The 25336-nt window shown below is 43.4% G+C and overlaps 1 protein-coding gene across 1 annotated transcript in view; it reads left to right on the forward strand.

Annotated features, from left to right (window-relative positions):
- Positions 1–217: 217 nt before the first annotated feature.
- The window catches only part of abhd17c (abhydrolase domain containing 17C, depalmitoylase), a 35578-nt gene continuing 10459 nt past the window's right edge, over positions 218–25336 (forward strand). Inside the window, exon 1 of the mRNA XM_079998228.1 lies at positions 218–1199. Coding sequence (XP_079854354.1) covers positions 712–1199 — 488 coding nt within the window. The 5' untranslated portion in view covers positions 218–711. The remainder of the gene's footprint in view (positions 1200–25336) is intronic.

The raw sequence follows: 25336 nt of genomic DNA on the forward strand, positions 1-25336 counted from the left end.
GTTTTTATTGTGTTTTAGTGATGAATTAGTGTTTTTATTGTTGTTGACATTTCAATCATTCATTTACAACAGGATTAGTAAATCAAACCGGATATCCGCTTCACTTAGAAGTCTCCCTTCCGGTTGTGGTTTACAACATGGCCGCTCGCAGTGCGCCGACAACCAGCCTCGACGCTTAGCGAGCGGTGCTTCCAGGAGCGGGATCCCTCCCCCGCAGCGCCTCCTGGTTCGGCTTCACCTCCCGGTTCCCACTGCGCCGCGTCCAGCTTCGGTGTCTGTTTCTGCCCTAATTCCAGCGGAAGTTGCGCTCTCCTCCGCTCCTCGTGCTAGCCGGCTAGCCCCCACGGCTAACTGCGCCCAAGCCGCTCAGCAGAAGCAAACCTCGCGAGAAGTCGTTAATGCGGGAATAAATACAATAGTCGCGAACTTGGCTTGAACGAGTTGAAAGAAACATTCGTGGATCGTTGTGCGTTGAGCGACATCACGATGAGTTCATCCGCCGCCGCGTTTGTTCGCAGACCTCGTGTTGAAGTCGTGTTTGGGGTTTGACTCTGACCGGCTGCTCCACCTGTCCTCCTGCCGCTAGTCAAGCGGCTCTAAAGTCAGTCTCGCGAGAAGTTGTCAACAGGCAGGTAAATGTCCACGTCCCTCTCGTCGGTCTCCGCTACAACTGTTTAAAACAACACGTCGCACCGCTCCGCCGGGGCTTCGATGCCCGAGCAGCCCGGTCCCAGGATGAACGGCTTCTCTCTGGGCGAGCTGTGCTGGCTGTTCTGCTGCCCGCCGTGCCCCGGCCGCATCGCGGCCAAGCTGGCCTTCCTGCCCCCGGAGCCCACCTACTCGGTGCACACGGACCCGGCCGGGGCCGCCAGCCTGCACCTGACCGAGCGGGCCGACTGGCAGTACTCCCAGCGGGAGCTGGACGCCGTGGAGGTGCTGACCACCCGGAGCAGCAGGGGTAACCGGGTGGGGTGCATGTTCGTGCGCTGCGCCCCGAGCAGCCGCTACACGCTGCTCTTCTCCCACGGGAACGCCGTGGACCTGGGCCAGATGTGCAGCTTCTACATCGGCCTGGGCTCCAGGATCAACTGCAACGTCTTCTCCTACGACTACTCGGGCTACGGGGTGAGCAGCGGGAAGCCCTCCGAGAAGAACCTGTACGCGGACATCGAGGCGGCCTGGCAGGTCCTGAGGAACAAGTGAGTCCGGGCTCTCCGTGGGGGAAATAAAATCTCTTGTGTGTGTTTATATTCTCACATCTGTTGTTTGGCCTTGTACTGTGTTTCACGCTGGGTAGTTCTGTTTGTTTGTTTGTACCTTTTCATCCTGAGCTGCTTGGTACTAGTTCTGAGGTGACACACACAACTGTGCTCCTACCACACCATGAACAACACCAGTGCATGTACTGACCTGCACTAGTGTTATACACACTGGTGTTGTACACACTATTGTATAACATTAGTGCATGTCACTTTATCATTAAAGACTTTCCAAGACATGTTAATGGCACCGATGAACAAAATGTCAATGATTCCGTCCCGTGTTCCGTAATGGAAGATCAAACTGCTGCTTCATGAACCCGGGTGACACACAGCTGGATCGCTGGTTACTGAAATTTAGTAATATTACGCTCATGTGTCCAAATTCAACACTGCACGTTCTTGGGCCTCCAGCAATTATCTCCGGCACCGAGTCGCATGGTAGACATCGCGATCTGAGTCCTGTGTGATTTTCCCGCCACATAACAGATCGGTGAAGGTACGAGGGATTATCTTCAGCGTCATAAGAATACGACTGGAGCCGGGGGCGTACGTTCCCAAGCAACACAACATTTACAGGAACAGGAAGCCGTGCTTTGCTGCTTCGTTTGCATTTCTTTTTAGTGTCAGGGTTGTACTTTTTGATGTTGTGATATTTAAAATTATGCTTGTCTGAATTTGGGATGCCGATTTGGCCTCCAGTATCGCTTCGCTTCACGCATGTGGCAAGGTTGGTAAGCTTGGCACCAGTCCAGACGGGGAGCTAAAACCAGTCCTAGGACTTTGGCTTATTTGGCTGTGGAAAAGATCAAGTCTGTTCATGGGTGCTCGGGCATGACCTGGTGGTGGGAAAGCATCTGGTTTCCATGGCAACCGCAAGATTGTTGCTGCCGCAAGCTTTCACCCTAGAAGTACTGTTCATGTTAGATCAGTTTGGGCTTGGTTTTGTACCCTGAATTGTCTCGCTCAATAAAAATGGATAAAACAAATGGATAATTAGCTTGGGTAATCAAATATAACTACTTTAATTTTATAATTGTAATTATAAATATAGCTGCAGACAGTCATACATGGTCTTGTATCGATACCAATCCAAAACTTTCGAGTTCTCATGGAACGTAGCGTTAGTTCATGCTGTCGCTCATCTTTACATCAGCATTACGAGTTATAATTTTCAGAGTTTCCATTGAACGCAGCATCTGCTGACGTAATGACACACTGACGTAAGTTTTTAGAGTGCTGGCCAAATGCAGAATTTCTTATAAAAGGATCCACTTGTGTTGTGACTTTATCCTCAAAATGAGAAGGTGTCTGTCCACTTCCTGTCGTCCACAGAGTCCTGCCGCACGGTTTCTCTGTGGAAGGAAATCACTCCATGTGGAAGTTCCCAACAACACACGTCCATTCAAATGGATTCAACACTGCATGTCCCTCACACACGTTTCATCAACTTTTTTAACGTTTGGGACTAAAATAAAAGGGACACCATTCGGACCCGTTGCTCTGGAGCTGCAAGCCAACTCCAAGTGTGAGGTCACAGACAGGGAATATATTTTGGACTGTTTTTCCACTCCTACACTTTGTTACAACTGGATCCAATGCTGTAATATAAGAACACGGCACCGGGTTCGATGGAACAGAATGTATTCATATTTCCAAAAAGGGAAAAATAATCATATTAAAATAAACGCCCTGCTCACGTCAAGCAGGTAAGATGATACATACGCACACACAGTGTGTAACCACTGCAGAGAGATGGAGTCTACACTACGCAGCTCGCACGATGTGAATGGACGTTCGTAGCTTCAACCTGCACATTTAAAAGGAATTGGATGATGATCTGACAAAGTGTATTACTCCACAAACCGATCTCGCTGCACCACCCGACTGGAGCTTGTAGAACACCAATGCACAAATGTTCTGCTACTTCCAGTAAAAGTTCATCTGCCCTGCGTGCTGGACCCCTAATTACTTTTGTCCTTTTCACCTCACTTGCTTCCACTGTTCTGTGATGTATTTTAAATATAGAAAGTTGTGATGGATAGAAACCTTGTGATGGTTAATTATGAACTGAAGTTTCCGTCGCACCTCCATTTTGGTGTAAAACATGTCCAGCTGAGGTCAAACAGCGTGAACATTTCCACGCTTTGAGCCAGTTAATCATTCCAACCGACTCCCATCTGACGGGAATGCAGCGTTACACAGTAGGGGGGCTCCACATGACCCTCATTTCTTGGTAGTCTTGATATATTAATGTGTTTTGCTATCTTACTTTTTATGGAACTAATAAAATCCTGCTTTGACCTGGTCACTGACTCAGATTAATAAGCTCCTTAATGTCGCATTAGTGTCTATTGATGCTCAGATTTGAAAGGCCAGCGGCAGCGTAGAACATCCCATCGCATTAGGTGTCGATGAAACGCTGGTTTCTGGCAGCTGTATTGTCATCATGGCATTTTCCATATTCTCAGTCAGGAGAAAGCACTCTTGTGGTACATTTAACTTGCTGTCTTTGGCATTATGAGATTTTGATATCCCGTCAGAAAAAGTAATAAATAAAAAGAGTCATATCTGGGATTCCCAGTCCGGCTTTGTGCCTTATTGGAGGATAAGGTCTGTTAAGTAAGAACAAAACAGATTCCTTATGAGCCTTCTCGATTGACAGCTGTTCACTGACCGCATTAAAGAAAGAAATGATCTGCGTTGTGCTTACCTTTTTACAGCAGTTGTTTACCAGTTACAAGTGCCTTTTAAAGGAGTCGGAGAGCAGCTGCTGTTAGGGCTGTGCAAGAGAACTAAAAGCAGGAATTTTCTTAACTAATCCACAATCCAATCATGTAAATCGAGCATAAACAATTAAGTGACAAGTTTTCTGAAGGCTTCTACAAGGTTAAAATATATAATAAATAATGGTTTTAATTAGTGTAAAGCCACACTTGGTACACAGTCGGCTTGTTGCAACAGCAATTTGGGAAACTCTGTGGCCCTGCAGTGATGAGAGAGAGAGAGAGATTCTGAGGATGGAAACTATTTGTAATGTTTTTACCAACGTTGACGTTTGTATTCATACTAAATGCTTTGTTTGTTGCTGTGAGAGCCTGGCTCAGGTTAAACCCTTTATAAAACATGAACAAATACATACATACAGAGAATGAATGCCATAGAACTTTATTTTATTTGACAGCCATAACTGAAAAATAACAAATATAGGAATAAATAACAATTCATTAAAAAAATGATAAAGTGCAGCCACAATTTAAGTAAATAAGACATTTAAAAAGTACAGTATAAAACAGTAGTGCAGAATCAACTTAAAAACTAAACATTCAAAATAAACAATCACAGTGTAAAACAAGAGCAGCAGCAGCTACACCGTAAACAAAAAAGAAGTTCAAACAAGTAGGCTCCACATTGCAGTAGCAACTTAGTATTGCTCAAAATTTTAAGAGCAATGGCAGGTTTTTCAAAAGGATGAGCATTTGTGTTCTCTCCTCCTGGCTTGTTCCTCCTTGCATCCACAATGTTGGATGCTGCACTGAACAGTCTAACTATCCACTTAGCACAGAGAAATTTTGCAGCAGTGACAGCCAGAGTGGTGAACTGGACTTGGTTGCCTCTCCAGTACTGGAATGGGCTGTCTGAGTGCGGGATAGTATGCTCTGTCAAATATGTATGTACTTGAACCTGTGTGCTTGTTGTGCTACTCGCAAGAGGATCTAGCATCTGTGCTGTTGTTCCTCATCATGGTCCTGCAGGATTTCCTCAAACAGCTGCTTTTTCTGCTGCTTGGCTGTTTTGGGACTTTTTCCGCTGGCTCTGCTGCCTCAGTTGTGGTTCTTCTCAGTGTCTCGTCCATCTTCTCCACCTCTTCAGTCAGTCTGCACTTGTGAAGTATCTGAAATAACAAAACATAATAAATGAATATCTAAGATAAACAACACGTCCTCCAGAGTAGCTCATGATGGTGTCACTCTAGAGGTTAATGCAATAGTGATGCATATGATGCATGTGCATAAAATAACAACAATGCAATGTCTGGATATCTAGAAAACCTTTTTTGTAACAACCATTACATTTAATAAACATACTGTTAGACATACCTGTCTTTGAAACCCGTGTCCAAAATGGTGGCAACTGCATACAAGGCCTCTTCCTTACGTTATTGTTTGCGGCAGTGTAGTGTCTGCTTTACGTGACTGGTTTTCTGTTGTGAACTGTGTTGATTAAATGGAGTAAGCTCCGGCTACAGTCTCCGTTATTCAACATAAAATCATCACTTGATAAATGATGATATCTGATCCATGTTTAGACTTGCGTACTCGCCGATGCCCGATCCATCATTTTAGGCTGGACCTGAGGCATTTCCATACTGGTGTCGGAACAGCTCTAATGCAGGCTTCTGTCCTGAAATGTGAACTTGTATTTTCCATTACTATTTGAATTGGCTCTGTAAAGCCAAATTAAACCATCAACAAAGCATTACTGTGAGACTTGAGATTTAACTTTGGATTCTAAGTGTGTACTGGATAGTACACTTGCAGCAAGTTATACTGCTGTATTGGAAGTGTTGTAGTTTAAGTGTTATGAATATCTGAGTGTAACTACAGTAGCAAACACTGAGGTATGCTGCTACAGCTACTACGATTGGGTGGAGGCGTTGACAGAGTGTTGGAATGTGTTTATTTCAGTGTGCATCAGTAAATCAGAGCTTTTTGTCGATCTCCATTTGTCTAGCAAATGTACGCAGCTCGACATTAAAATACACATAGCTTGCTGTACAGGTTTATTTTTAACTGTCTTGCCTCCCATTTTTGACCTAACTTTGGCTTTTAATTACCTAATGCAAATAATATATCCACAGACAGTTGAAGTCAGGACTGGTTGACATAGATTACAACAGAACAGTCTAGATGTGCATGAAGATGGATCAGCAAGATGATGGGTACAGTTTATATTTAGCATCAAAGCCAATGTGAGCTGTCTGGAGAACAAGGCTCCTTTTCTGAGTGTTGTGCATGTGATTCGGTGCGAAAGGCCCCAAGAGCTTCATATTGCTCACACACTGCTGATAACAGACTTTTAAGAAAAGCGTCTCATTTCAATGTTCTGCAGCAGAATCCCAAGTTTTCCAGTTTTGTCTTTTCCCGTGTCACTGGGGATACAATCAGTTTGAGGGGTTTCTTCTGAATTGCATCACGTTTAACTACATCAGGTGTAAGAGTTTGAGTTTTCAACATCACAGCTGCCAAGTTGTTGTGGTCTGGTAATGTTGAGTGTACTGTTACTGGCCTATGGTTAGTGTCTCCATTCCATCATTAGTATAATGAAGGCCAAGGGCTGCCAATCAACTGTATGAAATTATACACATTAGTGGATCGCTCATTCCGATCACACCTCAGATTCATCTTTTAGTCAAAATTGCGTTTGGGAGGAGAGTCTTCTCTCGTAGAGCATTAAAAATGAAGCCCTTCATTCTAGCCTGACCCTGCAGGGCGCTGCCCGGCCAAGCGTAAAAACACTGTTAATCATTACACTCTCTTTAGGGGGTCCACATACCTGTGGAGAAGGTTTATGTTTATTCAATATCTTTTTAATTACATTTAGCAGAAAATCATTAAGGCGGTGCCCTAAAACACTTATTTGATTTCATAGCAGCTGTGCCTATTACTCAGCCTTCAGGGCTCTGCTGAGTTGGACAAGTGAGCATTTGTTCACAGCATAGATGCTTTGCAAATATAGATTGCTGTGCACAAACAAGTCGCTTCTGTGACATTTTGGTTGTTTTGTAACAAGTGCGTTGTACCTAATTTCTTTGGAAGATTCTTTCTTAGACAAAATAACTAGAGTTGCCCTCAGTCATCATCTTGGATGGACTAATTTACCACATCACATTGAAATGACTATCGGCCTTTTGAGCAGCATTGTTAAAGCAATATTATTTGGGATTTGAGTGTAAACCTGTTTTTATTGCTTACTTAAAATAGAACCCGGAGGAAATGTCCCCGCTCTGATTAATTTCATCCACCTTCATTCAGTCTGGTGGTTTGAACTGTGAAGTTGAGCCTTTCCACACCAAAGGCCTCTGATCTGGGATTTCACAAGACAATATGTACATGTGTTTGGCAATGATGATATGGCATTCTAATTCACACGGACTCCGTTTTTTTCCTTTCGTTGTTTCATGCTCAAATTTATATTTGTGGAAGTTAATCCCATTCTGGATCGTTTTGAACATGATACTTTCATTCTTTGTAATTATCTTCATCATTGTACCCCTTTTTCCTTCTGCACCCTGTCTCATATTTTCTTGGCGGAAAAGCTTCTTTCTACCTTCTTAAATTGTGACTTTGTGCAGTAGTGGTGTCTCACGGGATCTGATCGCCAATGTCTTAAAGAAAGGGCACCCATTACATTGTGCTTTTGCTTATTTTCTGTCGTATTTGTCTTATTTATACGTTACAATGTGGGATGTTCATATTAGGCGTGGCTCAAGTGTCAAATAATGAGGTAAACGAATGACAGTCATGTCTGTGAACACAGATCTCAGGATTCTGAACGCTCTGTTTGTCAAAGGTGTTTTCTCCTCTGCAGAGCTCACGTCAGCTCATGGCGGATTTCTTTACATGGTCATCTGCTCCATCCCATCCGCTGTGTGTTTCTCCAAACAAAACCAATACAAATAGTATGTTTTTATTGTAGATGTATTTATTTTATTTTCCCATGTTTACATAAAGCAAAAAATCCCTGCAGGCGAGAGTGGTGGTGCGGTGTCCGTGTGTCCCACGAGCTTGGAGCACGGCAACCAAAGTGGGAACAGACTTTTAAATGAGGCTGTGGGTCTAATAAGTTAACATTCAGCCACTGGATTGCTTATTTCTCGTCTCAGATTTCAGTGTACTGATAAGGTGGAATCAGTGAAAGTTTACAGAGTAAATAAAACGGAGCCCAGAGTAAAGCTCCAACCCCATCGACTCAGAAATAGGAGCTTGGCTGCTCATTCACAGTGAGAGCTACAATCCACACAGTGAAAGCAGGGCTCCAGACTAACCTTTGCCACTAGTAGCACTGGTGCTCCCTACTGAAAAATTAGAAGCACCACTGAAACCGACATGCAACGCAACATTCATATTTTTTTTTCATCTGAATTGTATTAATAATAAATGATTTGGTAATAAATAGACAATTTATAGAAATAACAATGGGATTTTTGTATTTTAAAGGAAAGTCACAATTTTGAAGTAGTGCTTTGATTAAAAAAAATCATTAAGTTAAACTCTCCTTATTTTAAACATTGAAACCAAATAATAAATTAACAACTTTAAACATTAGTTATGTGGTCAGTACATTACTGTCATTAACAACCGTGATGAGCGCCTCAGCTCTACATCTCTCACAACAATATGATGTATCACACCATCTCAAACGATGGTGTGATATACGAATGCTATTTGAATTAAAAAAAAAAAATGACCTTTCAATCTGAAAATTAATATATATATTAAAAAAAAATGCAGTTTGGCTTTCAGCAGAAATGTGGGTTGGATGTAGGTTATCTTTATTTTACGTTTCCTTATGAAACGAAACAACCGCAGTGCATAAAGGGGACACTTTCTCTGTGACTCTGACTGATATACGATGATGATTTAAGAACTAAAAAAATGGTTGGCCTATTGGCAAGTTATAATATTTAGTCCTAGTTATAATATTTAGTGGCACTGTCTCGAAAAATGCAACTAAATTGTCGCAGTCTGGAGCCCTGTATTAAAGCTACACACTGAAACAGCCCGTTTTGGTCAGTCTGGTTTTAGGAGCATCTCACAATGGCTCGAATGCTCGAACACATGTTTTGGGGACCTCAGACCTATATTAATGTGTAAAAAGTAAGATAATAGGTCCCCTTAAATGTTGTTTAACAACCGCTTTCAAATGTTGTAAGTTCACAGTAGAAATCGTAGTCCCTATTTATCAGAGTAACTTACTACATAAAGTTACATTTTCGGAAGTTTTCTCTTGAATGACAGTACCACACACCTTGGGGGTTTTCTTACTTTCTGGAACATAGGCAGTACTTCATAATGGTAATTTCACAGAAAAGGTGAAATATTTAATGTCTCAAAGGAAGTATTTGCAGTCACATGTGCATGTTGGTCCCTTACCTGAACCATGCTGCTTTTGTAAGGTGGTGCATGAGGAAACGTTGAACAAGCAAGCCTGACTGAAAGTTGGGTTTAAGTCCAAACAAGCCCCAAACGTCATCTTTACTGCTTTTCAGAACTGCGCTTCCCTCCAATACACGAGTGTACGGTTAGATCAGATCTGTATGAAGGGAGAAGTCTGCCCTTGAAAATAACGGTACAGCAGCGCTGAGGTTCAGTGATCACGGATTTATAAAACTTTTAGGCAGAGTAAAATTGTTGTGAGCAAACTCAATGCTTTTTTTCTTCTTTGACCGGCCTTTAACTGCTCTGTGCTGCACTAATACCTTCTGTGAAAATGACCCCTGAACTGGATCCTTCCAATCTTTAGATCTCTTGTATCCCTGCTTTGACGCGCTCCTTTTGGACTTTTCTTTTAGTGTCAGACAGATTTCTGGGGGCTTTTCCAACCTGTCTTCTACAGCGATTGATGATTGTAAAAACAAGTCTACTTACTTGCTGTCCCTGTGTTATTTCGGCGTGGCCTGTGATCTTCCAACTCACTAAATGATTTCTGGTTCTCACATTACACGCTGTTGTCAGAGCGCTGTTTTATGAGACTGTGATGAACACTAGTTGTAAATCTCCTGTAAACTCTCTGTGGCTTCTCACTGTCTGGCACGATGCACAAGGTGCCATTGAGTCTGTCCACGATCATCAACAGTTATAACCAATGTTGGTGCTCCACATCATGGCGCATTTCTATAGGCCTCTCAAACTCACTGTCTCAGGGGATGAGAGCCACGAGGTCTCTCTGTCAATTCATATGTGAAAAATAAATAAATAAATGTACACAAGCAAATTATGAGCTAGAGTTAGTGAAACAGACTCAAAAGTGACATCAGCTGTATCGTGTTTATAACACTAAGATGAGATTGAAATGTATAAATGAATGGATGAAAAATGTGATTACACAGCAGCAGATATACTGTATAACTGAATTACAGATGTATGGGGAAATACACATAACCATACAAAAAATGTCTAAAGATAGAAATGTTGAGAGCAAGTTTTGCTCAGAAGATCTGTACAGTTCCAGGGCTCCATAGTAACGGTTGTCCAGTTGCCCTCTGCAACCAGATGGAGACAGTTGGCAACCCGTTGACCTACCCTTAGTGCCTCTGGTTGCCCCCTTTGGCAAGCACTTTAACATAAAAAAAATTGGGACAGCAAAACCTGCACCCCAAAATAACAATACATTTGTTGCTTTTGTGATATTTAAATATTGCTATTGCAGTCTGTCAGTACAGTCTGTGAATTTCGCTGAATTCGCTTCAGTATAGGTGACTTGTGTGAATCGTCCAGATCTGAAGTGTTGTTGGGTTTTTTTGGGGGGGGTTTTTTGTTTTGTTTTTTGTTTTTTTTGGAGGGGGGGTTCAATGACCCATGTTAGCATTATGTTGTTGTTCATCAGTGGCAGCTCGGATCGGAGAGCCTCTGCCCCCTCCCTCTCCGCTCCAGTTTCAGAACATGGTAAATTGCACTAACAGAGTTTCAATGTTTGGATTTTTCCTTGGGATTAAAAAAAAAAAAAAAAAAAAAAAAAAAAAAAAAAATTCTCTCTCTCTCTCTCTAATTTGTCTGTCATAAATGTCAATCGCGATCGATGGGGTCGACAATGTACTCTTAAATCTGCCCAAGCCTAGTGGAGTCATTCTCTGATATTACATTAGAACCAAGATGCGGACACGGCTCTAGCAGGTGCTCGGGAAAATGTGATGCGTGTCAGAAGTGATTAGTTCATGGGAACCCGGAAAACTGTTGGCTACCACAATAAGTATATTTAACACCTTTTTTTCACCATAAATGTGTTCGCATCCCTGTACAGTTAACTAAATCTAAACTAAAACTGTGTGGGGGGAAAACATTTTAATGAATACTAGACAGAAAAATAAATAATGAACTAAAATGATATTGTGTACTTATATAACTAACTAAAAGAAAAATATACAGGAAATGTCTTAAGTTTTAGTATATATATATTTTTTTTAAGTCAATGTGGTCAAATCTGTCAAATAACCAGTTCTTATCTTTGTAGACAGACAGCATTAATAATGGGCACGGCTCAGACCTCATCTGGTGGAGAGCTACTTTTAAATGAAAAGACGCAAATTCGCATTTACCATTGTTAACAATGAGGGGACAAACAGGACTGTTGAGATTCTTATTGTGTGTGTGGTGAGCGTATACATGTGGGTGTAAGAGAGAGACAGGCTAAGTGTGACCAGAGGAGTAGTGTTATCACAGCTCCTGTCTGTCTTGACTCATGTTTCTTCCCCTCTGAAGATTCAAATTCTGTAAAGTATCAGATAAAACAACGATTTTGTTTGGTTACTGTTATATAGCTTTTAAAATGTTGTCACATTTTCATTATTAAGCTGACTTATAACTGCCTAGTATCTTAAATACTCAAAATATAAGGCAACCATACGTTCAGTTTTGACAACCAAAGGCTAATGCCTGGTTGCCAGCCTGGCAACCACTTTTAAGGGACCTATCAAAAACTCACTTTTTCAGAGGCTGCGCACATACACCGATCAGCCATAACATTATTTGGCAGAGCTTTGGGTGGTGGACAGGGGTCAGCATGGACACTGTGAGCTCCCATACGCAGCAAGCTGCCATGCACTGTGTGCTCTACACCTTTCTATCATAGCACCATTCACTTTTTCACCACTTTGTGCTACAGTAGTTCTTCTGTGGCATCGAACCAGACAGACTAGGCTTGACTCCCCACGTGCATCAATGAGCCTTGGGCCCCGTGACCCTGTGGCCGGTTCAGCGGTCGTCCTTCCTTGGACACTTTTGGTAGTAACCACTGCACAGCGGGAACAGCCACAAGACCTGTGCTTGTGGAGATGCTCTGACCCAGTCGTCCAGCACCACAATGTGCTCCTTGTCAAAGTGGCTCAGATCCTTAGGCTGCTTCAACACATCCACTTCATAATAATGTATAATAATAACTATAATAATAATGTGGCACAGTGCATTGCACTGCTGCCTCACAGCAAGAAGGTCCTGGGTTCGATTCCCGCCTGGGGCGCTGTTGGCACCGTGCTCCGGTGGGTTATCTCCCAAACAGGAGCCTTTCTGTGTGGAGTTTGCATGTTCTCCCCGTGCTCACATGGGGTTTCCTCCACCTCACGTCAGTAAGGACCCCCACCAAAAACATGCACCCATCATGGTCTGACCAGCGATGGACACTTATCACCTGGTCCCCGGGCGCGTCCCCCAACTGAGTAACTCCACCCACGGCTGGAGAAATAACAAGCGCCGCCGGGAACTGCTGTGTTGGCTTCACAGACCAGCACAAACTTTTAAAAGGAAGAGGAATTAATAGCGACTGCCTGTGACAAAAGTGCAGGCGAAAGAAATGTAAGTATTTAGAAAATAACTCTGCTGTGTTTCTTAAAAAAATGAAAAAGTATCCGGTAGGTTGACTGTAGGCTGTGCCGCGCGATCCGCTGTGTGTTTCTCCAAGCAAAACCAATAAAACATTGTTTTTATTGGAGATGTATTTATTTTATTTTCCGACCTTTCCTAATTAAATGAAACAAAAGCCCCTTGCCGTGTCCAGGTGCGGTGTTCCGTGTGGTTCAACTGGAAGTGCAGCAGTGGCCTTGCCTGGCACTCGGGTTGAAAGTCGGAACAGATTTTTAAATAAGGCCTTGAAGATCTAATATGAGTGAACATTCAGCAACTGGATTACTTATTTCTCACCTAAAATTTGTTCAGAAACAGATTTTGACGGACTGCTGAGGTGAAAAAGTGAAAGTTTAGGGAGTCCCACTCAGGGCTCCAGACTAACTTTTTCCACTCCTGAAAGATTTAGAGGAGCGCCACTGAAATGCACATGCAATGCAACACATACATATTTTTTCCATCTTAACTGTATTATTGATAAATGCTTTGGTAATAAATAAACAATTCACAGAAATAACAATGTGCTGTTTTATTTTAAAGGAAATAGTCACAAAGTGAAGTAATGCTTTAACAGAAAACATTTAGTAATTTAAAAACATTTTTTTTCGATCAGTGCTATTTTAGAGATTTTTTTATGAACTCAACCTATTTGTGTAACTACTTTTCATATACTTCTCACATGTTAAAAAATAAATGACAGTTTGTTTGAATCAAACATAATCGATAGTGAAAACTTTGATGGGCCCGCCTCTTTTATCTGATTGGCTAAGCGACCATAATGTGGCATTGAGGAGCTCTGCTGCTGTTTGGCTCGAGTCGAAGGGGAGAGGAACGGGGCGGCACGTCATAGGATTTCAAGCTGCGCGCTCCAAACGATAATGTTTAGTGGAGGGTGCGTGTGCTGGTTTCGGCGCACCGGAGGGCGGATAGTTCTTCTTAGCCCCCTCTCTTCATTATTGAGGGGTAGGATGACTTCGCTCATGAGTTTGGATCCACTCCTCTGCAACCTCCTCCAGGCTATCAAGACGCTCCCTCGACACAGCCAGCCTTCGGGCACAGTTTATTCATCATTTTTGAGTTCCTTGGCTTGATGCCACCACCTCAACACAACCCACGATAGTGGAGTCATTGGAAGACTTCTATGGCTTTGTGTGCAAAGTATTGAAGGGTATGCTTCCCTTGAAGTGCCACCATGTCGCTCTCCATCTCACATGACGGGCTGCTCTGTCAGGGAGACAAACTGGCCTGCAATCCCGGTGTGTCAGTTATCTACAGTACCCTGCCATGCTCCACTCCACCTGCTACACTATGAGCTTCTCACCAGCAGGAGTGGCTCGATCGTGTTGAACTCACTGGTGAAATATACATGATTCTTAGAGCACCCAGCCTCCTCAGAAGGTAATAAGCAAAGACTGTTATCAAAGGGAAATGTTGACAAGGAACACAGAAAAACAACAGTAGGTCCAAAACGAATTGGGCTCAGTGGGTGAATTTCACCTAACCATTACAATTTTAAGAGCTCCAGGGAGCCGGGTAGTAGGTGCCTTGGGTGTTGGAAGAGGATCTTCATAAAGGTCGTGATGAAGAAGTCAGTGCCACTGGTCTGTAGTTGAACAAAGAAATAAAAACCTTGTTGCCAACTCACTGCTTGTTGCCTAATCGGCTGGTTTGCATGTTTTAACAAAGGTCTAGTTTTAGCTCTTTCTGGCTATTATGTCACTAAATGGAGCCATTATCTGCTGCCTGCCGTTTCAGGGCATTAGAAAAGATGGTGCTTTTTTGTTTTTTCTAAAAGCAGAACGAGGAATAGCAGAGGTGGACGAAACATTTGAATGTCACAACAATTATAGCCACTCTCCAAGAATCTCCTTCCATAGTTTTATAGAAATGGGTATTGGACAGTATGAAATCTTCATGCATGCTGCACTTCCACTGCACTTTAGGTCATTCTTAAAAACACATGAAATCCCTGGTTGGACCTCGCAATGAATTTCCTTTAATGTCCAATAAATTGAACTGCTTCTTGCGTCAAACGTCTTCAATATTTATCTTTAATGAATTACTTGAGGCGATAAATTATCTAAACTAAACAGTGTAGTGCAATTGTTAAGCACATTCAGTTAACCATCTAATTGTTATTCTCAGTCATGTCAGGTCATCTGGTCAGAGCGAGTGCCAAGAGGTATCATAAAGATGACTGATCATAGTTATTGCTCCTTGTTTTGTGTGCCTTACACGAGTTTAGGCGTCCTTGATCTGATGTTCTGTATAAATGTTTTACCTAAGAATAATTTTAGACCTCGAAACAATGGCCCTACCAGGAAATTGCAATATTTTGGGCAATATCACTTGTGCTAACAGTCAAGTTATTCATCAAATACCAATTAATATATTAATAGAAAAAGCTGCCAGCAGTTTTCTGGCAACAGGTGCACTAGCTAATTGAATATATTCAGTTCCAAAGCCCAAAATGAAATTGAAGTGCATTCTGCTTCCATGCTAATCATGCAGGGTGGGCACCCACAAATTAGGCCAAACATTTATGCTAATGGATAAGCCTTGTGCCGCCTGCCTTTGTATATGGAGTTAATTACATTACAGTAAATTATTCATTGTGGGAAGGCTCAGCTTTATCAATCAAATTAAATTAATTTGCCCTCCCCATTGGCTCTCTGTACAACAGGATGCAAAAACGTTAAAAACACATACAGGAGGGATTTGGTTATTACACACAATAATTGACAAGCCTGTCAGATTAGCCTAATTCTTGCAAACAGTTTAACGCCCGTTGTGGCCAGTTGAATCCCTCCCAGCTACAGCACGATGTTGGAGGGATCGGTCATCCCTGAGACCCAGAGTTTTGTACAGGGTTCGGGACTGGGACCAGTTTAATTGTCCCCTTGCACCAAACTACTCGAGTCCCAGTGGAGAGCGGCCAGTTTCAGGTTAAATTGGCCTCCTTTAGGTGCGTGGAATGCTCTATTTTCCCCCAGTGGCAACGTTGACAAGGTTCCGCAAGAAACCTGTTGACTAGTGGTGTAATGGAACATGGATGATCCATGATCCGTCCGGCACGCATTTGAACCGCGGATTAATTGCAAAATGTAACCATCATCGTGAAATACAGTTTTATTGCAGCTGTTACTTTTTCAAGCAATAATTCCCTAAATCTCCATGCAGAGTTGCAGAGAAAGGAGACAGATGCGTGCTGTGTTTTACTCTGAAGGGCAATTATTGGTTTATGGTATGTCGTGCTATGTTGCTGTTACTTGGAGACATGTCGTGAATGAGCTGTGGATACAGCCAATGTTGCCGCTATGCGTCTGCGCATCCGCCATAATGAAGCAGTAAAGATCTGCTAGTAAACAAACACAATGTGTATTAGGAGATGCAGACTTGTCTACAAAATCAACTGTAACTCGCTTAATTCTGAACCAATTCTCATGAAATTAGGTTTGTTATAAACGTGACAGCTGGAACATGGTGTTGCTTATGTATTGGAATTAAATTCCGTTAGTGGGGGTGGATCTAATCTAATATTTTTTTCATTCACTCACGACTGTGTTTAAAGGAAGATAGTGTCATTCATGCCTCATATTTAATTTATCTTGAATGTTGGTCGGTAGCTCTAAAGGTTGGTGGTTTCGATCCCAGGCTCCTCCTGCTAGCATGCTGTAGTGTCCTTGAGCAAGACACTTAACCCCTAATTGCTCCTGGTTGGATAAATTGCTCAAATTGCCTAATTGCTCACTTTGGATAAAAGCGTCTGCTAAATGTAATGTTCTCCAAGGAGCCTCACCTGGAGCTTCACATGGCCTCAGGTCTTGCCTGTCAAGGCACAACCTTCATGCTCAGATGTTTGCTGACATGTTGTGGGGGTTGAGCCCTGATAGGATCGAGATGGTTAATTTAGCCTCCCATATTTCAATCTCCTTGTAGTAAAAGTATACTTGGCTCTAAATTCTGAGCAACCACAGCGATTTGCACTCGATTAGAGGAGAGCTGTTGTTAACTGAAGTGGCTTTCAAAGTTGTATGCTATTGTAAGTCACGAATGGGGCATAGCCGAAGCTGAAACAGGGGGACGTAGACAGCAGCTGTGAGAATCTTCTGGACAACTAGCCTGAGTATTGTTAGAATCCTGTTTAGTTGCAATACCTTGTACGCTAAAAATCGAACCTGTTAGAAGTAGGTGTATTCTGGAGCACTGTAAAGCGCTATGGTGCCAGTAGACATCCCTCGGGGCTCAACACTAACTTTTAAAAGTGGTTGCCAATTCTGGCAACCAGGCATTAGCTTTTGTTTGCCAAAACTGAACATATGGTTACCATTTCTTGTCACCTTATATTTTGAGTAATTAAGATACTATGCAGTTATAAGTCAGCTTAATAATGAAAATGTGCCACAGTAGAACTACTGTAGCACAGCAGTTTAAGAAGTGAATGGTGCTATGATAGAAAGGTGTAGAGCACACAGTGCATGGCAGCTTGCTGCGTATGGGAGCTCACAGTGTCCATGCTGACCCCTGTCCACCACCCAAAGCTCTGCCAAATAATGTTATGGCTGATCGGTGTATGTGCGCAGCCTCTGAAAAAGTGAGTTTTTGATAGGTCCCTTAAAAGTGGTTGCCAGGCTGGCAACCAGGCATTAGCCTTTGGTTGTCAAAACTGAACGTATGGTTGCCTTATATTTTGAGTATTTAAGATACTAGGCAGTTATAAGTCAGCTTAATAATGAAAATGTGACAACATTTTAAAAGCTATATAACAGTAACCAAACAATCGTTGTTTTATCTGATACTTTACAGAATTTGAATCTTCAGAGGGGAAGAAACATGAGTCAAGACAGACAGGAGCTGTGATAACACTACTCCTCTGGTCACACTTAGCCTGTCTCTCTCTTACACCCACATGTATACGCTCACCACACACACAATAAGAATCTCACGGCGATAGTGGCGCCGCCCCTAGCGGTCGCCTGCGCCGGCGCTCCGGTTACTTTCTTACTCTTTAGTATTTTTTTCCTTTTTTTTATCACAATGTTCGCCAGAAAAACATCAACAATTAACTCATACGGCCGCGATGCACTCATGGATATAAAAATTTCCCTAAACGAACAACTTTGGGACTTTTTATCCGTGGGAGCAGAGTGGCCGGCGGAAATCCTACGCGGGAACACTCGCAACAACAACTACAACAACAAAAATGGAGTCGCTGTTCCACGAGCCGGCCCACGGAGGAAGCACCGAGGTAAACGAGGCGGCATTCGGGTCAGAATGAGGACGCAACCTTACCGTCCACCTCTGCCAAGCATCCTTCTTGCCAACGTCCAGTCCCTGGAGAACAAGATGGATGAACTTCGAGCGAGGATTCAATTCCAGCGAGACACGAGGAACTGTTGCGTCCTCTGCCTGACGGAAACATGGCTGAACCCACTGGTGCCGGATGAAGCCATACGTCCAGCCGAGGCCTTCTCCGTGTTCCGCGGCGACAGAACGGGAGAGTCGGGGAAATCCAAAGGTGGAGGCGTCTGCCTAATGGTAAACAACCGCTGGTGTAACGCCAACAACACCAAATTCCTCTCCCACTCCTGCTCGCCGAACCTGGAACAGCTGACCATACTATGCCGTCCATTTTATCTCCCCCGGGAATTCAGCACGGTCATCATTACAGCCGTTTATATCCCACCGCAAGCGGACACCGACGCAGCTCTGTCGGTTCTGTACGATGTGTTGTGCGGATTTCAGAACAGACATCCCGACGCGGCTGTGGTGGTGACTGGGGACTTTAACAGGGCCAACCTTAAAAAAGTTCTGCCGAATTTCCACCAACACATCACGTGTGCCACCAGGGGAGACAGAACTCTGGACCATTGTTACACTCCTTACAAGAACGGATACAAGCCCGTGTCGCTTCCTGCTTTCGGGAAATCAGATCACGCCGCGATCTCGCTGCTTCCTGTTTACAGGCCTCTGATCGCGCGGGATCTGGTGATGACGAGGGAAGTGAAGCGGTGGACGGACCAATCGGAGGCTGCGCTTCAGGACGCTCTGACTGACGTAGACTGGGACATGTTCCAAGCGAGTTCAAGTGACGTCAGCGAGTTTACGGAGGTTGTAGTGAGTTTTGTGGCTACGCTCGCGGATGAAATCGTTCCCACGGTGAAAGTTCGGATATTTCCAAACCAGAAACCATGGGTTGATAAATCCATCCGCTGCGCTCTGAATGCGCGCACGGCCGCTTACAACGACGGACTTGTATCTGGTAACATGGACAACTACAAAGCGGCGTCGTACAATCTGCGGAGGGCGGTGAGGGACGCTAAACGGATGTACAGAGACACCGTGGAGCTGCAGATGGAGCGGGGGGACACAAGACGCTTGTGGGAGGGGCTGCGAACAATAACAAACTACAAGAGCAGCTCCTCCCCAGCCACGAGTGTGGACGCCTCCCTGGCCAACCAACTGAACTCCTTTTATGCGCGGTTCGAGTCTGGCAGCAGCACCGCTAGCTCGCCGGCTAATTGGAGTTACACCGCTGGGGACGAGCGCGCACTCTCAGTGTCCGTGCACGAGGTCAGGAGGGCTTTGATGCGGGTGAACACCAGGAAAGCTGCGGGTCCAGACGGCATATCTGGGCGAGTACTGAAGACCTGTGCTAACCAGCTAGCTCCGGTGTTCACCACAATATTCAACATCTCCCTGGCTGAATCAGTGGTCCCATCCTGCTTCAAGAGGTCCACCGTCGTTCCTGTCCCGAAGATCGCCTCTCCAACCTGCCTGAATGACTACCGTCCGGTGGCCCTCACCTCGGTGGTCATGAAGTGTTTCGAGAGGCTGATTAAGGATTACATCTGCGCCTCCCTCCCCCGCACCTTGGACCCGTTGCAGTTCGCGTACCGGCAGAACAGATCCACGGATGACGCGGTCTCCCAGGTACTGCACACCACGCTCACGCACCTGGATGGCCAGAAGGGGGCCTATGTGAGAATGCTGTTCATTGATTATAGTTCAGCTTTCAACACCATAGTTCCCACCAGACTGGCTGTCAAGCTGATGGAGCTAGGATTGAATGGTCCGCTGTGCACCTGGATCCTGGACTTCCTCACAGGCCGCCCCCAGGTGGTCAAGGTGGGGAAGTACATGTCAAGCTCCCTCACCCTGAACACAGGATCCCCCCAGGGCTGCGTCCTCAGCCCCCTACTGTACTCCCTGTACACACATGACTGTGTGGCCGGGTCCAGCTCCAACACCATCATCAAGTTTGCTGACGACACCGTGGTCGTGGGCCTGATCACCGACTGCGATGAGAAGGCCTACCGCGAGGAGGTGGCTGACCTGTCACTCTGGTGCCAGGACAACAGCCTCCACCTGAACGTCAGCAAAACCAAGGAGCTGATTGTGGACTTTAGGCGTGGATCACAATCGAGGACGCACGCGCCCTTGTGGATTAATGGGACTTCTGTCGATAGGGTGAGCAGCTTCAGATATCTGGGAGTCCACATCACAGAGGACTTAACATGGACTGTTCACACAGACACTCTGGTGAGAAAGGCGAGGCAGCGTCTCTACCACCTCAGGCAGCTGAGGAAATTCCGGGTCTCGGTGAGGATCCTCAAGTCCTTCTACTCTGGAGCAGTGGAGAGCATCCTGACAGGCAACATCACTGCCTGGTTTGGGAACTGTACTGCCCAGGACAGGCGGGCCCTGCAGAGGGTGGTACGTTCAGCTGAACGTACCACTGGAACTACCCTCCCCCCCTTGCAGGAGTTATACACCAGGAGGTGTAGTAGCAGAGCCCGTAGGATCATGAAGGATCCTCATCACCCCAACAACGGACTGTTTCAGCTGCTGCGGTCAGGCAAGCGCCTCCGCAGTCACGCAGCGAGAACAGAGAGACTGAGACGGAGTTTCTTCCCTCAAGCCATCAGAACTGTCAACGCTGACCTCACCAGGGGTCCTAACTGAGCCATGCACTAGGCTCCACTACCTACTGTACTGTATGTAGCATACTGTACCGCATACTGTATCACTGTTCAGGGTTGTTCGTGATGCCGTATTGCTGCGCCGTACTGTTGTATACTGTGCTGTATTATCCCAAACACTACCTCACACTATTCACATTCACATGCCACTTTAATTCACATGCCACTTTAAATGCACATATCTGTATATACATAGGCATATTCCTTCTACCTATTCCATTTTATTTCAATTTATTTTTTATTGTATTTTATTCTATATATTTTTTATCTTATTCTATAAGTATTCCACTTACTGTATTACGTTTTAGGAGTCAGTTAGTCGGTCTATTAGAAAGGAATTTTCTACTTTTTATTTTATTTTATTTTTGTACTTTTTCCTAGGACATATTGTGTGCTATCACCGGGTGCGTTGCATTACATTTCACTGCATATATGTATGGAAGTATGTATATGTATGTGACAAATAAAAATCTTGAATCTTGAAACAGTCCTGTTTGTCCCCTCATTGTTAACAATGGTAAATGCTAATTTGCGTCTTTCCATTTAAAAGTAGCTCTCCACCAGATGAGGTCTGAGCCGTGCCCATTATTAATGCTGTCTGTCTACAAAGATAAGAACTGGTTATTTCATTGTAATAGCTATATGTTGACAAATTTGACCAAATTGGCTAGAAAAAATACAAAAGCTAAAGACATTACCTGTGTATTTTTATTTTATTTTAGTTTGTTTGAAAGTACATACAAAGTACATAAGGGTTTCCCCCTCATGTCCTAAACCCTTATTTAGGACAATGTTTGGTCCTCAATTAAGAGCTTTAGTTTCATTCTCTTAGATCAATTTAGACGGCCATAAACATTGCAAGTGTTCAACATTTTGTGAGGGGGGAAAAAGTCCATTACCCCTAGTTACTTTGTGGTAAAATGCAACAACATGCTGCCCAACTCCACTGCTCTGCTATTGTTTCTGTGTTAACTTTACAGCAGCCACAAACAAACTGCTATAGAATCACTGACTTCCATGAGATGTTCCTTCAATAGAAAATGGTTGATTAACAGAACATTCAATTTCTATTTGGTTCACACCCTTACACCTACTACTATTTTGGATAGTTGTTATTTGCCAAACAAATCCGATTTTTGGCCAAATATTTTGCACCGTTGGATGTGTTTTTGGTTTACTGCTCCTTGTCGTTGAAGTTGGTTTCTTTCTGGCTTGGACTCTGTTTCAGGACGCTCATGTCGTGCTAAATGTTGTTTCCATGAAAAGTTCACGGCGGGATGTTGGGGCAGAGCTGCCTCATGCTGGCCTGAGTTTACATACGGAAACACGTCCACCCCCGATCTGTCTCGCTCCCTTGTTCTCACTCTTTCACCTCCCCACCCTGTCTGTCTGTCTGTCTGTCTGTCTCGCTCTCTCTCCCATCTCCCTCTCAATTTATTTTTCTCCATCTCTTTCGACATCTCTCGCTCTTCAGTAGCTTTCCGTTCACGGTCTGGAGTGTTTGCACAAGTGTTTTCACTAAAGACAGTTTCTCTCTTCCCTCGTTTGGAATAGTGTCGTTCCTCCGCCGGGGAGTTTACAGAGCTTGGCTCCTCGAGCGGCTCGGAATGAGAAAGCCGCCTTGTTTTGTTCAGCGTCGCCTTGTATCTGGATGTTACGCTGTGCAACCTTTTCCCCTCTCAATGGAATTGGATTTCCTTCAAGCTCCTCATCTGAACTTCAGTTGAAGTCCCACACACAGATAGTTTGAGTCTGTATCCTGTTGAGGGTTTATAGTCTGAAACACCATGGTTTATCAGCTTAACAATTGTTATAAGTTAATTTATTATGTGCCACTATAGACTGAGACATGAACACTTTATACTTCATTTTCAGTTGTACTTTTCACAACACTAACACTTTTAAAAGCAGGTTAAAAATCTTGCTGTTCACTACAGTATGACTGAGCTCTCTCTCTCTCTCTCTCTCTCTCTCTCTCTCTCTGTGTTCTGTATGCTGTGAGATCTGTTTATTCTGCACTCACTGTTCTTATGATTGCACATTTTATATATTTTCTTTGATTGTATTTCTTTGTTAAGCGCATTGTGTTGCCCTGGTATCAAATGCTCTTTATAAATAAAGTGTGACTTGACTTGACTAACGCTATTGTTGTGCGGCAAATAAAAGTGGCAAACCTTCATTTATAAGGTTTATTTAATAAGGTGGGGAGAACTAGGTGCCTATTACATTGACTTTCGAAGTCTACCATAAGTAGGTAAGTATGTTTTATGCTGCAATACTTGGAACACCGTAGATGGGAGGCGGCAAACGGCACTTTGTGAACGGCACGGGGGCGGTACCATGGCAAAATGTGACGATAGTTGCAATGCTGATGTCCAAGGACTCCAATAAAATATATTATCTAAATAATTTTCTATCTGTTATTAGATATAAGAATTTTAGTAATGGATGTAACGATAACAGTGCAGCTCATTATGAATTTTTTATTGAAAACTAAACTAAATGTTAATTTCCCTCAAACATTCTCATTCGTAGTTGGTTAACTTTTCATAAGGCGGCTATGAAGCAACATATTCTTCTCCAAGCAGGTTTCACGATGGATTATTCCGCATAACGGATATAATTATGGATATTTTTATGGGGATTTGAGCGAGAGCACATCTATAGAGATCTGTTTCCTGGGAGTGATCAATGGCTGATCACCTGGGTTCCACTGGCAAGAGTAGCCCTTCTTTTATTATTAATTATTTGTATTTAATTATATTATTATAAATAATAGCCTGGGCTTGACAGGACCAACCACGCCACCACCATGTCCAAATCTTCTTTCCCACTACAAGCACCAAACACCATGCACACACACACACACACACCTCACACCTTACGTGGAACATAACTAAAGTGTTAGGTTAGTCACTTGTCATCAGTAAAATGCAGATTTACTTTTAATGCTACTGGATGGACTGGTGGCAAGCATCAACAATTGGAAAAAAATGTTAATCTCTGAAATGAATATTGTCTTCAATAATCAGTTCAATAGTCCAATAAAAACACATTTAGAGCAAACTGCTACAGAGGACTGCTCTGCTACAGGTGAGTTGAACAACTTTCAACCATCCCAAACTTGGCCAACGTGGTAGATTTTGTTTTTCACCTTCACTCGGACGTACAGCAGCGTCGCTAACTCGTGAGGTGTGTAACCCTCACCCTTAGAGTACATGATCCAGAAGTGATGGATGTTGTGATGTGGCATAAAGGAAAAGAATGAAGATCAAAGAGATTCCTTCACGTGTGGAACCTGTGTTGGAAGGTCAGAGGGAGGTGGTCTTGTGTCATCCTATAAATGGCTGAGTTTATCCACAAACCATCCCACCTCACTCCGTCGCTCTGAGAAGGGGCTGAGACTGAAATCTGGATGGTGTTATTACAGCAGAGTCAGCCCAAAGCCAGAAGGAACCCAAGACGGTCCTCGTTAGCTTCAGCTGGCTCAGCGGTCAAACGGGCAGAATCATCGTTTTTTTTTATTACACTTCCCCCCTCGCTCACATTCTTCTTTATTCCTTCTCTTGGTCTCTCTTTCACTCTGTTTGTGTCTGGTGTATCATTCACATCCCAAATTCCAGAAACGTTAAGCTGCTTCTCGTGTTATGATAGTGTCTCTTTTAGCTGGGTAACCATCAAACCCGGCTGTAATGTGCTTTTCGTATACAGGATGTGTCTGCATATCAAGTTGTTGATATAAATTACATTTACGTATGGAAATTAAAATGCATCTTGTGTATCCGCAGTGAGAATGAAATTGCTTTCTTTTCATCAAAATGCTCATTGTCATTCACATCAACTTCGCCCTCTGATATTTACTGCCAGGAGTGGTAAATATCTTGCAAGCGTTTTTTTTGTGCATGTTTGTATTTTCGGAAAAACTAGATAATTACCGATTTTGTTTTTGGAGTAAAGATTGAGAATATTAAAGTTTAGTTCTTATATAGTTCTATTTAGTTCTATATTCTTCCTGGGTCTAACGCTGGAGAAGAACTTCAGGGATTCTGGGATGGATTTACACCCGAACTCAGTGACTGAACCATTTTGGGTTCCACCTGCCCATGCATGATATCTGCCTTCTGGTAAGGTGTATCACATAAGCCCAGATAACTTACTCACCGACTGTCTGTTATAGTCTGCTGTCTGTTAAGGACACCATTTTGTTTTCGGATTAAATAAGAGTACTGAATCAAAATTTTTGGTACTTGATATGGACTACTGATTCCAATACTGATAGGTGTAGTTTACAGTAATTGTAAGTGTCACTGATTTTAGACACCATGTGAACATAGACAACATATAGAATATGAAGACACCATATTTTATGTATTGTTTGTATTGATATTTTTCTTTAATCATTCTTAGTAAACTTAAACTATTACTTATTTATTTTTAATGGCACATTGTTGAGAGGTGTGGAACCCCCTTGCCAGCA

This window comes from Zeus faber (assembly GCF_960531495.2).
Source record: "Zeus faber genome assembly, chromosome: 3".
Classification (NCBI taxonomy): Eukaryota; Metazoa; Chordata; class Actinopteri; order Zeiformes; family Zeidae; genus Zeus; species Zeus faber.